This window comes from Podarcis tiliguerta, assembly GCF_965153285.1.
Source record: "Podarcis tiliguerta genome assembly, chromosome: 2".
NCBI lineage: Eukaryota > Metazoa > Chordata > Lepidosauria > Squamata > Lacertidae > Podarcis > Podarcis tiliguerta.
In genome coordinates this window covers 10,539,324-10,554,100 of record NC_139535.1, presented here as the reverse complement: position 1 = coordinate 10,554,100, position 14,777 = coordinate 10,539,324, and the positions used below count along the sequence as shown (strand labels likewise).

The 14,777-nt window shown below is 45.2% G+C and overlaps 1 protein-coding gene across 1 annotated transcript in view; it reads left to right on the top strand.

Moving 5' to 3' along the window:
• The first annotated feature begins 1,328 nt into the window (after window positions 1-1,328).
• LOC310670210 (uncharacterized protein) overlaps window positions 1,329-14,777 on the top strand; it is a 48,113-nt gene continuing 34,664 nt past the window's right edge. The window contains exons 1-2 of the mRNA XM_083425101.1: window positions 1,329-1,399; window positions 5,753-6,133. Of these exons, the coding sequence (XP_083281227.1) occupies window positions 5,963-6,133 (171 nt within the window). The 5' untranslated portion in view covers window positions 1,329-1,399; window positions 5,753-5,962. The remainder of the gene's footprint in view (window positions 1,400-5,752; window positions 6,134-14,777) is intronic.

The window sequence follows — 14,777 nt, the reverse complement described above, 5'->3', positions numbered from 1 at the left end:
GCAAGAGGGATTGCTGCTTTCACTGCACAGTGATCTCTCTTGCTGTTCTGGCTTCTGAGATTCAGAATATTTTTTTTCTTGTTTTCCTCCTCCAAAAACTAGGTGCGTCTTATGGTCTGGTGCGTCTTATAGAGCGAAAAATATGGTAATAATTTTCTCAAATCATCAATCTTATTGACAGCCCGATCCCAGGCTCGAAACAGTGGTAAATTATCTCGTCTCACTCACTCTCTTGCAGGTTTAAACAATCCACAAATAATTCCCCCCTCTTCTCCTGCTTCCGAGGGGGGTTCGATGTCTTAGATAATGAAAATTTAATATTTTATAAAATACTTTTCCCAGGCTTTAGCTTGCGACGTCTTTGCTTTGATCTGTTTACAAAACGGAAGGCGGACTTCCTGTTTAGACCTTCCCGTTTTAATACCAAATTACGATGTTTAAAAAATCCAATTTCCTGTTTTACTTACAAGTAATTACTTAGAGTCCAAATGTCCACAGGAAAAGTCAGCGCTTTCTGGCAACAGCAATGCGGCTTCACTCCTTGAAAGAAGCGGTTGATTCAATGTACCGCGCCGCTCACCCCACGTCGCTCCGGAGCCCCGAAACCAGGTCTCCCCTCGAGTAGGGAAGGCGCAAAAGGTACCGGCCGAACCCCAAGTCCACTGGCATCTTCCGCCCGTGGTTTCTAACGGGTCTCCGCTTCACCGTGGCGGTCAGACCCTAATTTTCAAGGAGCGGATTCCTCCCGATCGGAGGAAATCCGCCATTACCAGAAGCGCCAACCCGGAAGTCCCCTCCTGACCTAATTGTCCCAGCTTACCTCATGATTGGGCCGGCCCTGAGGGTGAACTGTGATGAAACCAGGCAGTCTCTTATAAGCCATAAGCAACAAACTTTCCATTTTGCCCAAACCAGGAAACTACAGCTGCCAGCTTTGGAACAAGCTGGGATATTAAGCTAACTTCAAACTTTGCTTGGTCTATGGGATCTACTCTCAGGCAACTAATGTGCATACGATGGCAGCCTTAGGAAGGGAGGCGGGACAGGGAGTTGAAAGGAATTGGCAACGTTGTTTGAAAATGGGTAGAGGCTCTTGGGGGGAGGGGGTGCCCAATTGGGGCTTCTCCAGGGGCAGCAGAATGTCTTGGACAGGAGAATCCCTGCAGGGGCTCTCAGACTCCCTTGGCTTCTTCTTCCCTCCCTCCCTCCCAGGAAGCTGCAACTTGCTCTGGCTTCTGCGCTCCTCAGGAAGCTGAACCTGCAAACCTAGCTGAGACTGAACCTGCAACCCTGGCCAGGATGGAAGGAGGAAGATGGACGGTTGACCTGGTCAGGCTGTCTCCCGCATCCCTCCCCACAACCTCTGAGCATTCCCTCCCGGGACCCTTGGAGAAATCTGGTGAGTTTCAGGGGAGAGGAGATGGTGACAGGCATAGGTGGATGGTGGAGGGAGAAAGAGGAAAAGATGGAGAGGAGACAAATGGAAGGAAGTTCCTGACAGGAAGAAGGAAGGGGTGAGGCCTTCTCCGAAGCAGCTCTTTGTTTCTTGAATCCTTTTCCTAAAGTAGTGGGAGCAGATTGATGATAATGATGTGGCACACCAATCCTGAAAAATGGGTGAAGGGGAATGGAAATGCTTCCCATAATTATTTATAATGAATGCATTTAAATTGTTTCTGATACTCTTATTTTTTATAGGCAGGGTCAGAATGATACATTCCACCAGCATGAAAACACAATAAATCCATGCACCTCCCCAGTTTGGTGGGCTTAAGGGACAAAGGACCAGCTATCATGATACACGATTCCTGTGGCTGGAGGCTCTACACTTAGGATTGGGCATATAAAGTCAAAGAGTGTCTGGTATTATAAGCAAATTGTGTAAACTTCCCAATCTTACAAACTGGGGTTGTTTGTGAGAGGGAGGGAGGGAGGGAGTGGGATAATAATTTATAGCGCCCCTGTCTAATGGCTTGGTTCTCCCGCACAGACGCGAGACAACTCCAGTAGTAATTATCTCAGGTTTATTGCTCAAACTCATATATCACTGTGGAGCTCAATCTTCAGTCTGTTCATCTCAGCTTGCAGTTGCCGAGTCCTCCAGCAAAGAAGCCCCCACTTTCGCTTTCTTTTCCCCTCTTCTCGCAGATTCTCTCGAGCCTGCGATTTTTTGGACAGGCTATTTCTGGGGTCTCTGTGTCAGACCTCAAACTGGAGATAAGTCTGTGCCCCTCCTGCCGGCACCCCCTCTTCCTGCTCTTTGTTCTTTGCCCCTGCTGCAGCTTGGCTGCTCCTCCCTGCTTCACATTCCAACCGAATCACATCTCTTGCGTTCTCAGGCTCTGTCAGCGGAGGCACAAGAGGCTTGAGATTCATGGAGCTGAAACCCTGTAATTTTGTCCGTCCCTAAGCTTCCGTGGAGATAGTACAACCTTGGTGCAAATTTCAAAATAAGTACACAAAGCCAACAAGGAGACTCAGAGGTTTATAATGGCACCAGGTTTCCTGCTCAAAATTCCACTTTGTCAGACTGCAGCCCACAAAAGCTTAGGCCATATACATCTATCAACCTTTAAGGGCTGCAAAGATGAATCAACAGAAGCATAGTTCATCCATGGAATCCATCCTACAGGAGACAGTGACAGCCAGCAATATGGATAGCTTGAAAAAAAGGATAAGACTGATGTCTCTGCTCTGCCCTCGCGGTCCTAGGCAATAATGCTTCTTGATACTAGTTTCTGGAAAGCACACGAAGGCAGAGAAGACTCTTGTGCTCCAATCCTGCTTGCCGGTTTCCCACAGGCATCTGGTTGGCCTCTGTGAGAAGAGGATGCTGGACTAGGTGGGCCTTTGCCTGATCCAGCAGGCTCTTCTTAGGTTCCAATATAGTGCAATGTTTACATGTAGTACTTAAGTTTTATTTTACAAGGGAAATACTGTTACTTGAGCCTGAGATCATTTCTTCACTTCAGAAAGAAAAAATAGATGTGTCTAATAAGCCAGTTCCACCATAGATCTGTATTATAAAATGATGGTGCTTTATTAAGTTTGAATAGAGTGATCATGTGTTGCTCTTGCCACTATCTCATCAGCTTTCGTAAAATTTGGAACCTAGAGAGGATAGTGGAGAACGAAGGTGTTAAAATGAGAGAAGGTGCAGATTGGGATTGACATGTGTTCAGTTCCCTTTTTGTGTTTCTTGAAAGTCTAACAGAATTCTCTTTCCTCCCAGACTCCCAAACAGGTGAGGAAGATGAAGGTCAGAATTCTATGGAGCAACCTGTGAATTCATTGGGAAGAACAAAGAAACAGTTTGAATGTATGGAATGTGGGATGTGCTTTTATCACAGTGGAAGTCTGAGGATACATCAACAAACTCACAAAGGAGAGAAACTATTTGAATGTATGGAATGTGGAAAGAGCTTCAATGAAAGACGAACACTTAGAATACACCAACGAACTCACACGGGGGAGAAACCATTTAGAAGTATTATATGTGGAAAGAGTTTCAGAAAAAGCGGAGCACTTAGAATACACCAACGAACTCACACAGGGGAGAAACCATTTAAATGTATTGAATGTGGAAAGAGCTTCAGTCGATATGAACACCTCCAAATACATCAACGAACTCACACAGGTGAGAAACCATTTAGATGTCCTGAATGTGGAAAGAGCTTCAGTGAAAGTGGAAAACTTAGAATACATCAACGAATTCACACGGGGGAGAAACCATTTAAATGTATTGAATGTGGAAAGAGATTCAATGAAAGTGGAGCACTTAGAATACATCAACGAACTCACACAGGGGAAAAACCATTTAAATGTATTGAATGTAGAAAGAGCTTCAGCAGAAGTGGAGCACTTAGAATACATCAAAGAACTCACACAGAGGAGAAAGCATTTGAATGTATTGAATGCGGAAAGAGCTTCAGTGAAAGTGGAGCACTTAGAAGACACCAACGAACTCACACAGGGGAGAAACCATTTAAATGTATTGAATGTGGAAAGAGCTTCAGTGAAAGTGGAACACTTAGAATACACCAACGAACTCACACAGGGGAGAAACCATTTAAATGTATTGAATGTGGAAAGAGCTTCAGTGAAAGTGGAGCACTTAGAATACATCAAAGAACTCACACAGGGGAGAAACCATTTGAATGTTTTGAGTGTGGAAAGAGCTTCAGTATTAGAGGAAAACTTAGAATACACCAACGAACTCACACAGGGGAAAAACCATTTAAGTGTATTGAATGTAGAAAGAGCTTCAGCAGAAGTGGAGCACTTAGAATACATCAAAGAACTCACACAGGGGAGAAAGCATTTGAATGTATTGAATGCGGAAAGAGCTTCAGTGAAAGTGGAACACTTAGAAGACACCAACGAACTCACACAGGGGAGAAACCATTTAAATGTATTGAATGTGGAAAGAGCTTCAGTGAAAGTGGAACACTTAGAATACACCAACGAACTCACACAGGGGAGAAACCATTTAAGTGTATTGAATGTGGAAAGAGCTTCAGTGTTAGTGGAAAACTTAGAATACATCAAAGAACTCACACGGGGGAGAAACCATTTAAATGTATTGAATGTGGAAAGAGCTTCAGTTATAGTGAATTATTTAGAATACACCAACGAACTCACACAGGGGAGAAACCATTTAAATGTGTGGATTGTGGAAAGAGCTTCAGTCGAAGTGGGGCACTTAAAAGTCATCAGCGAAGTCATAGAGGGGAGAAACCATTTAAATGTATGGAGTGCGGTAAGAGCTTCAGTCAAAGTGGACACCTTAGAATACATCAACAAACTCACACGGGGGAGAAACCATTTAAATGTATTGAATGTGGAAAGAGCTTCAGTCAAAGTGGACACCTTAGAAGACATCAGCTAACTCACACACGATGAAAACTACAGGTGTATTGATTGTCGAAAGGGCTTCAGAGGGAGTGGAGATCTTAATATTCATTAGCAAATTCGCACTAGGCAAACGAGATTAATGTATGGAGTTTTTCACTCAGGGTTCACTACTTACATCAAGAAACTCATAAAGGGGGAAATCAGCTGTAAATACATGTAATGATATTTTAGTGTTTGTACTTAAATTTGTATTCACGTATATATGAATTTAGTGATGTATGGTAGTGGGAGCTGGACCATAAAGAAGGCTGATCGCTGAAGAATTTATGCGTTTGAATTATGGTGTTGGAGGAGGCTCTTGATTGTTACATGGACTGCAAGAAGATCAAACCCCTCCATTCTTAAGGAAATCAGCCCTGAGTGCTTACTGGAAGGACAGATTCTCAAGCTGAAGCTCCAATACCTTGGCCACCTCATGAGAAGAGAAGACTCCCTGGAAAAGACCCTGTTGTTGGGAATGATGGAGGGCCCAAGGAGAAGGGGACGACAGAGAACGAGATGGTTGGACAGTGTTCTTGAAGCTACCAGCATGACTTTGACCAAGCTGCAGGAGACAGTGGAAGATAGGAGTGCCTGGCGCGCTCTGGTCCATGGGGTCACGAAGAGTCGGACACGACTAAACAACTAAAACAAACCTTGATGTTTCCCCCAGTCTTTGGATGACTTCCCCTTGTCCCTGGGTGGAATCGTTTGGGTGACATAATGATTGTCATTCACAGCCTGAACATCAGAAATAGAAAGAGTAATAATATAATTCAAAAACTGGGTAATGGTTAAAAAATGTGCTTTTGTGTTTATACTTGAATATTATTTTCCTTTGTGTTTATTTCTTTTCCAGCAGGGTAGTATAAAAATAGAAGAGCAGGGATCCAGGAGACCCATTCAAAGGGAGAGACTGGAGTGCAAAGGAAAGAAACCTCCTGCCAGCCAAGTTGGGGCCATCAGGGATCTTCTGCCTTGGGCAGATTTATGTCAAATTAAGCAGGAACAAGAGGAGGGGCAGCCGCAGCAGCACTGGGAGGCCCTGAAGCAGGATTTCCTGAAGACGATGCAGCCCCCTCGTTCAAAGTGGGAAACCCCACAGGCTCCCAGTACTCCCCAATCTGGGGGTGGTGTCCTTTCCTTCACGGGAGCTGCGGATGCCAGTCGGTGGCCCAGTGGGAGAGCAGGGGGGACAGACCAGACGCTTTTCCCAGACACTGAGTGGCTTTTGGGTAAGGTAAGTGCCCTCCTCTCACCTGGGTTTCCAGGACCTGGAGGTCACAGGTCCACTGCCTCTAGACATGGAGGTTCTGTTTAGCTATGGTGGTGAATATTCCTCCTCCCTGCACTTTCTCTCTAATCCACTTTTAAAAGGCTTGCTAGACCAAACCTTACATGGGAGGTTTGTGTGAGATTTCACCCCTCCCATACCCAAGAATCTTCTGATGTTCTCTGCTGATTCTTCAGAGAGGAGGGGCGGTTTTCTGCTCTCTACTTATTCCGCTCCAGCCTCACATCAAAGTGTCATTCAGTGTGTCGGAGAGAGAGAGACAGTGTTAGAGATCGTGTGTAAAGATAAGGTTGCTGCTAAGAGCAGCTGCAGGCACTCAGTGCAGTTCAGCATTCATTTTCAGTTTAGACCTCATTTAGTTCTGTATATAGTTGTGTATTGTAGTTGTACAGAGAATAAAGAAGATATTCTACAGAGCTGTCCTCCAAGTCTTTTATGCTCTGCTATACTCTGCTGTACGACGACTGTCTTTTGGAATTGAATCCGGTGCTCACAACTCTAAGCTGTGAGTCCACAGCACTTTGACCTGTTCCTGTGTAGAAGGTGGTCTCTGGAAGTGCTACCCAGCTCGCCTAGCCCAGTCGGGGCTAAAGTGGATGAGTCCAGTTGGTGGCACTGGCTCAAGGGCGATGCTGACATCGGTTATGGGCCCAGTCGTTGTCCCAGTTGTCTGACCAGTTGTTGTTCCAGTTGTCCCAGTCGCCAGAGGTTTCTGTTGCTGATTGCCGGACAGCGGAACGGACGCTGCATGCTGGACTGATTTGCGGTGCCCAGAAGCAGAGCTGTTTCGGAGCAGAGTGTTTAAGCTGCTGCTGTTGCTGTTGCTGCTGCTTGATTTATGGAGGTATGTTGCTGACTGCAAAGAGAAGAAGATAGCATCCCTGTTTGCCTGTTAATTGTGCTCTGAGTGGGAGAGAGAGTAGCTGAAGGAGTCAAAGGCTTTATCTTGCTTTAAGTAATAGCAGACATGGACTGTGCACATTCTGGCCAGATGGCTCTGTCTTTTCCTCTCCTCACGCCTGAAACCTATGCAGTATGGCAGGTCAAGATGAAAGCGCTTTTACAGAGGGAAAAGCTATTTCACACTATAGAAGATGACCCTCACGATAAGGATGATGATGATTGGCCTGAGTGGCATGCTGCAGACATGAAAGCCCAAGGGACAATTGTTTTGAGTGTTGCAGACCACTTGTTGGTGAATTTAGAGGGTCAAGAGACTGCACAAGCTGTTTGGCATAAGCTGAGAGATATGCATTTGAGGCAGAATGCTGGTTCCAGTGTGATTTTCTTCAAGAAGCTGTGCAGGCTGCAGTTGGAGAAAGGTGGTGATTTGCCTAGCCATCTATCTCAGTTAAAGCGTCTCAGACAGGACCTTGTTCAGCGAGACTGGACTATTTCAGAGGCTGTGTTTGCAATGCTGATGATAAACAGCCTAGATGAGTCTTACGATGGAGTAGCTGCCCAGATTTCTATGATGCCTTCAGACCGGCTAACGGAAGATTATGTGTTTAGCGTGCTCTTGAATGAGTGGGATCGCAGACAGGCTGTTAGAGAAAGCAGGGACTGTGCTGTTAAAAATGTGCTTGAAAATGTGCCTGAGTCTTCAGCAGGGAAAGTGAAAGTGAAACTGCTGTTAAAGCACTAAAGTTGCGGCGGTGCTTTTTGTATGGAGCACAAGGCCATTTGAGTTTCCAGTGCAGCAAGAAATCTTCAAAGAAGAAGAGAAGCTTCAAAGGCAGAGGGGGAGGAGGACGAAATCCCCAAGCACCTGCTACTTCAAAGGCTTTGATCTCTCGCTGTTCCAATCAACGTGGGCGGAGTTTCTTTGTGGTCAACTCTGGCTGTTCCAACCACGTGACCAATGATGAAAGTCTCTTTGTTCTGATTGAGAAGCGAGAGAAAGCAATTCATCAAGCAGATGGGACTGTTCTCAGGAGTTTGGCTAAGGGAACTGTGTTTTTAAAGAGCCTGAATGCAACAAATAAGAATGTCCTGTATGCTCCTCATATCCAGGACAATCTGTTGAGTGTGTCCCAGGGGTTTAAGGTGGTTTTTGCTAGATCTTGTGGTGAAATTCATCAAGATGGCAAGCTCATTCTGTATGCAAAATGTGTTAATGGTTTGCACCAATTGCCTTTTGTTACAGGTACTGCAGAAGCAACTGAGAAAGAGTGTTGCAATTTATCAGTTGATAAGAATGAGAAGTTGCATGACCAATGTATTCATTATTACCACTGTGTTTATGGTCATTTGAATTTCCAGGCTGTGGCAAAAATGCCTATTATGGTTGAGGGAATGAAGTTGAAGGAATGTCCCTACCACATGAAATGTGTTTCTTGTGCTGAGAGTAAGGCAAGGCAAGCTCCCAAAGGTACAGAGTCTGGGAGAGAGGCCAAGAAACCATACGAAGTCATTCATGCAGACTTAGTGGGGCCTCTAGCGCTCTCTAGAGGCAATTCAAGGTTTTTTATGGTGTTGATAGACTCCTATTCAAGATATGTATGGGTCTATATGTTGCAGAAAAAGTCCGATGCCTTTACCAAGTTTTGTCAGTTTTGTAAATGGCTCAGGAATGTACATAATGAGCATGTACGTTGTCTTTTCAGTGACAGGGGAGGTGAGTTTTGTTCAGAAGAGTTTGAGAGTTTTCTTTCTGAACAGGGCATTGAGCATAGGACTGCCACGCCCAGATCACCCTGGCAGAATGGTTTATGTGAGAGAGTAAACCAGACCCTGCAGCAAGGAATCAGAACACTGTTGCATGATTCGGGGCTGCCCAATCCCTTTTGGGCCGAAGCTCTTTCGTTTTTCTGTCACGTGTTTAACAGGAGGTATCAGTCCGCTGTAAATTGCACCCCGTCCAAAATGCTTCACAAGAGGAAGCCGAATGTAAAGCATTTTAAAAATTTTGGGTTGGAGGTTTGGGTGCACACCTCGCAGGGTGACAAACTGAGTAAGCGTGGAGAACATGGTGTTTTCCTAGGATATGAGAAAGGGTATTATCGTGTCCTGATCACAGACACGAAAACCATAAGGCTGACCAGGAGTATTGATGACAATCCGAAATGGGACAAAGTTGGCATTTTTCAGAGCCTTCCCATTTGTGATGATGGTGCAAAAGGGGCAAAGACAGTTAAGAGGGAGGCAAGTGCTGTTGTAGCTGATGATAATTCTGATGCCGATGTAGATTCGGATGATGGCACAGATTATCAGAGCCCAAAGCCTCAGGTGAGTCTGACACAGATTCAGACTTAGCAGCTTCATATACTTTAGCTCCCCATTCTCCCAAAGAGGAGGAAGCACCAGAAGAAGAAGATCAGAGAGTTCTGCGCAGATCCGAGAGAACAACCAAGGGTGTACCACCGAAAAGGTTTTCTGAAGAGTTTGCTAAGGCTGCGGTCACAAGCAACACTGGTGCAGTTTTTGAACCAAGCATGAAATGTGCTGACAGTAATAGCACAAAGCGCTTTATTTATTTCCTTACCTGACCTTAAGTGGTTCATGTGTAATACGTTAAAAGGATCAGGATTGAAGGAGCAGGCATGTCTTTGAGTACAAAAGTGTTTTGTTCAAATCTGCCTAATTAGCAATGTTAATTTGTATCTGGGAGAGAAAAAAATGTGTATGAAGATTTTTCTAGAAGCTGCTTACTCATTTGTGTATTCACACTGTGTATTTTGTTTAAACTACAGATTGAGGTTTGTGTTTTAACTCTTTCCCTAATGGTTGCAGTAACTGTTTAATGATGTGATAAAAGCGTCTTAGATAAAGGGGAAAAGAGATACCTGCAAATGTGTTAACAAAAGTTGTAAGCAGAGGACAACCTTTGGAGTGTGTGCGTAAGTTACAGTTGTGTTTAGATTCTTGAATGGTCAGATGAAATGGGGGAGGATGAGGAGATTTCACCCCTCCCATATCTAAGAATCTCCTGATGTTCTCTGCTGATTCTTCAGAGAGGAGGGGAGGTTTTCTGCTCTCTACTTATTCCGCTCCAGCCTCACATCAAAGTGTCAGTCAGTGTGTCGGAGAGAGAGAGACTGAGTGTTAGAGATCGTGTGTATAGTTAAGGTTGCTGCTAAGAGCAGCTGCAGGCATCAGTGCAGTTCAGCATTCATTTTCAGTTTAGCCCTCATTTAGCTCTGTATATAGTTGTGTATTATAGTTGTAGATAGAATAAAGAAGATATTCTACAGAGCTGCTCTCCGAGTCATTTATGCTCTGCTATACTGTGCTGTGAGAAGACTGTCTTGTGGAAGTGAATCCAGTGCTCACAACTCTAAGCTGTGAGTCCACAGCACTTTGACCTGTTCCTGTGCAGAAGGTGGTCTCTGGAAGTGCTACCCAGCTCGCCTAGCCCAGTCGGGGCTGAAGTGGATGAGTCCAGTTGGTGGCACTGGCTCAAGGGCGATGCTGACATTGCGATCGTATCTCCTGCTATTCTTACCTAAACAGCTGCAGGTGACTCTGAATTTTATCAGAGCAGAAGCTGTGTCAGAAGAGGTGACCTTCCACCAACCCCCATTTTCCTCCTCTAAATTGCCTCCATTTCCAGAATGCTCTTTTCTCCCCACTGAGGTAAAAATCTTGGTACGTCCTGCAGCCTCAGCAATCCCAAGTGTAGTTGCATTAAATAAGACTGGCCTACCTCGCAAGGTTGTTGAAATATCTGTTTAGATAATGGCCAGGTTCAGATGACTGAATCACAGCCTGAAAAGCTGGGTTACAAATAGGCACAGTTTTTAATGCATTGCTGCATCAAAGTTACGCTGAAGCCTAAGTTGACCCAAGTTTAAAACAAAAAACTCTAGCCACCACCCCAGTCTCCTGGCCCCCACAACCAGAATGCATCACTCCATGAAGGACTCCCACCCAGGGGGGGGAAGAGAAGGACTCTGCATGGGTAGTTGCACGAATTTACCAGCTGTGGTTCTGCACTAGCAGCAAGGCTAACAAACAGGGGAGTTGGGAATGTGCTCTTGCCATCTCCCCCTGCACCTTCCTCCTGACCTAATTGTCCCAGCTTACCTCATGATTGGGCCGGCCCTGAGGGTGAACTGTGATGAAACCAGGAAGTCTCTTATAAGCCATAACTAACAAACTTTCCATTTTGCCTGAACCAGGAAACTACAGCTGCCAGGTTTGGATCAAGCTGGGATATTAAGCTAACGTGACAAACTGTGCTTGGTCAAAACAGGAAACTCTGGTTGATCAGTGCCTCCATGCTTTGACTGTTCCCACTGATAGCAGTAAAAATAGGAAGCCCTGTTGCATTCGAAGGGGTTGTTTGGACAGAGTCTCTGATAAGCATGCCTAGCAGGACAGGCTTAAAAAGGTAAAGGGACCCCTGACCATTAGGTCCAGTCGTGACCGACTCTGGGGTTGCGGCACTCCTCTCGCTTTATTGTCTGAGGGAGCCGGTGTACACCTTCCGGGTCATGTGGCCAGCATGACTAAGCCGCTTCTTGCGAACCAGAGGAGTGCATGGGAACGCCGTTTACCTTCCCGCCAGAGCGGGAAGACCTATTTATCTACTTGCACTTTGACGTACTTTTGAACTGCTAGGTTGGCAGGAAGCAGGGACCGCGCAACGGGAGCTCACCCTGTCGCAGGGATTCAAACCACCGACCTTCTGATCGGAAAGTCCTAGGCTCTGTGGTTTAATCCACAGCAACACCCGTGTCCCAGGACAGGCTTAGGAAGCAATAATTATTATTATTATTACTTGCAACATGCCTGTCTGACTGGGTTGCCTCTGCCCATCTGGGTAGCTTCCAACAAAATAAAAACCATCAAAAATTTCCTTGTAAAAGACTGCCATCGGAAGTCTTCCATTTTGTAGAAATGGCCTTCAGTTTAAAAGAATTGCCCTCTTTAAGGAATCACGTGGTGTAAACATGTAAGTTGTCCTCTAGGTCCCAACACACAGACGCACACATAGTAGGAGCAAGCAGTGCTCTAAAGTGCTTATCTTGCGAACTTGCCATCTAAGTTGTTTACTCCTGACCAAAGTTCCTGTTTCCCAAAAGGAGAGGAGGGGGAGCAGAGGAGAAAACGGATGGGATTGAAGGCTCTTTCTGCCTCTCTCCTCTGAGGACTCACACTGGGGAGAAACCATTTAAATGTATTGAATGTGGAAAGAGCTTCAGTCGAAGTGGGACACTTAAAAGTCATCAGCGAAGTCATACAGGGGAAAAACCATTTAAATGTATGGAGTGCGGTAAGAGCTTCAGTCAAATTGGACACCTTAGAAGACATCAGCTAACACACACACACGATGAAAACTACAGGTGTATTGATTGTCGAAAGGGCTTCAGAGGGAGTGGAGACCTTAATATTCATTAGCAAATTCACACTAGGGAAACGATATAAATGTATGGAGTTTTTCACTCAGGGTTCACTACTTACGTCAAGAAACTCATAAAGGGGGAAATCAGCTGTAAATGCATGGAATGACTTTTTAGTGTTTGTACTTAAATTTGTATACACATATAAATGTATTAAAGTAATGAAGGTCACATACAATAAACGTACAAAGTAAGTGGCAACTTGTTGCTAAATAAACAGGGAGAGAGTGTGAATCTGGAATGCTCAAGGTGTGTGTTGAATCTGTTGAGTTTTCAGGTCTGCCTTTCACTTCCAAAATGATGGCCTGCCTTTGTCTTGTTGATCAGCATTCCAGGTGCTCATTACTTGAACTTTGCATAATTTATTGAAGACCTTTTTACTGATAGCATTTTCCAGCTGAATGAAAGGTCCCTGTGTTAAATGTTCATTTGGTATTGCTTTTAAGACTCATCTCCTATTTTCTGTGCTCTTGTGTACCTGTTTTGAGCTGTTTTTATTAAATATTTTCTGCATTGGCTTTTGATCTGTGGAAGGTGACCAGTGAGGGTGTTTTTTGTGTTCCTTAGTTCACAGAAATGTTTTAAAGGAATGTGAAATAATTAGGGCTAGGGGAGATTAGTGAAAGGGACTGAGGAGTGGGAGACTGATTTGTTGTGAATGTGGGAGGTGGAGAGGGAGAGAAGAGAAAGCTCCGTTATTTGGTCAGGGCTGTGGCTAAAGGCCTTGGTCCAGCTTTTCTGGGAATTGTAGTCTCAGGGTGTCCAATTGTAGTTGGCTGAGGAGGCTCAGAAACTTCTGAGAGGTTCCTCCCAGAACTACAGTTCCCAGAGTTCCTAGGAACCGAAGATAGCTGTGAAGTCTCTGTACAGAGGTCAGCAACCTAAGGGCCACGGGCTGGTTCCGGCCTGAATGGGTTCCCTCTGACTGGTTGCAGATTTATTTCCTCCTCCCTCCCTCCTCCTAGAGCCGAGAGGAAAGGGCCTGGGCTTTGTTTGTGCCAGTGTGGTTGCTCGATGGCCGCCATTTAAGGCAGCCCCTCTCCGGCCCTCAGCTGGCTCACTGCTCCTGCCGCCGCAGTGAGTGGTTCCACTCTGAGACACCCTCCCAGGGTTCTGGGGTGTATGAAGCCTTCTTTCCCTGTTTTTAACTCTGCTACCGAAAGCATCTCCTCCAATACAGGACAGCGGAGAACATCCATTCTTCTCCATAAGGAACCGCTTGCTGCAGAAGGATGCGTGTTCTCCGCGTTCCCATCTTGGAGGGGGAGACGCTTTTGGTAATGGAGTTAAAAACTGGGAAACAAGGCTTCGCACACCCCAGAACCCTGGGAGGGTCTTTCAGAACGGAACAGATATGCTGCGGCGCAGAACTGAGACCTTCGGAACTTTATTATTGTTTTTTGGTTTAATCTTTGGATCATGTAGTAACGAGAGAATGCAGACGTGCGCTCCGTCCCTCGGCAAGGTTTGAGGACAGTGATCCGGCCCTCAACTTGAAAAGGTTGCTGACCCCTGTCTCTGGGTGTGCAAAAAAGAATTTGGAAGTATTTGTTTTCATTCTTGGAGGCCATGCTATTTGGCAACCCTCTCTTTTTCAAGAGCTAACTTCAGGGCTATGAGAGTCTAAGGAGAAGTCTCTAAGGAGAAACCTTCAAAATGTGACAAATGTTTGTGGGGGCTACACCTGTTGCTGCTGCTGCTGAGGGGGCCCTGGATCTCAGCCCCAAATGTCTGCCTTGATGGTAGCAGGATGGGAGAAGTCAGGTGCCCAGAATAAAAAAGGAAAGTATTTCCTGCATCTTTCTTCAAGGAAATGGGTATTTCTAAAACCTCAGACAGAGTTCATGTTGACAGCATTGAAGCTGTTGCTCATTAACCAATTAATGTCGTATTTATCACTGCTGATGAAAAGAGTCTACCCTTCAAAGACACAAGGCGGTATTTCCTACAATATAATAATGTCCTAAACAAACAATCAGACCCAGAAACTCCAGCAGGTGCAGAATGCCATGGCGAGGCTCCTTACGGGGTCCTTGTCATGGGATCACATGTATCAATACAATACAATAATCTTTATTGTCATTGTCCCATACAGAACAACAAAATTGAAAAAATCTGCATCAGACATTCAAAAACCAACAAACCTGCTATCCCAGCCTGGTTAACCCCATAGAAACACTGATTCCCATAATTAAATACAATATACGCACCTAGAGACTACCTTAAAAGTAAAGTAAAGGTACCCC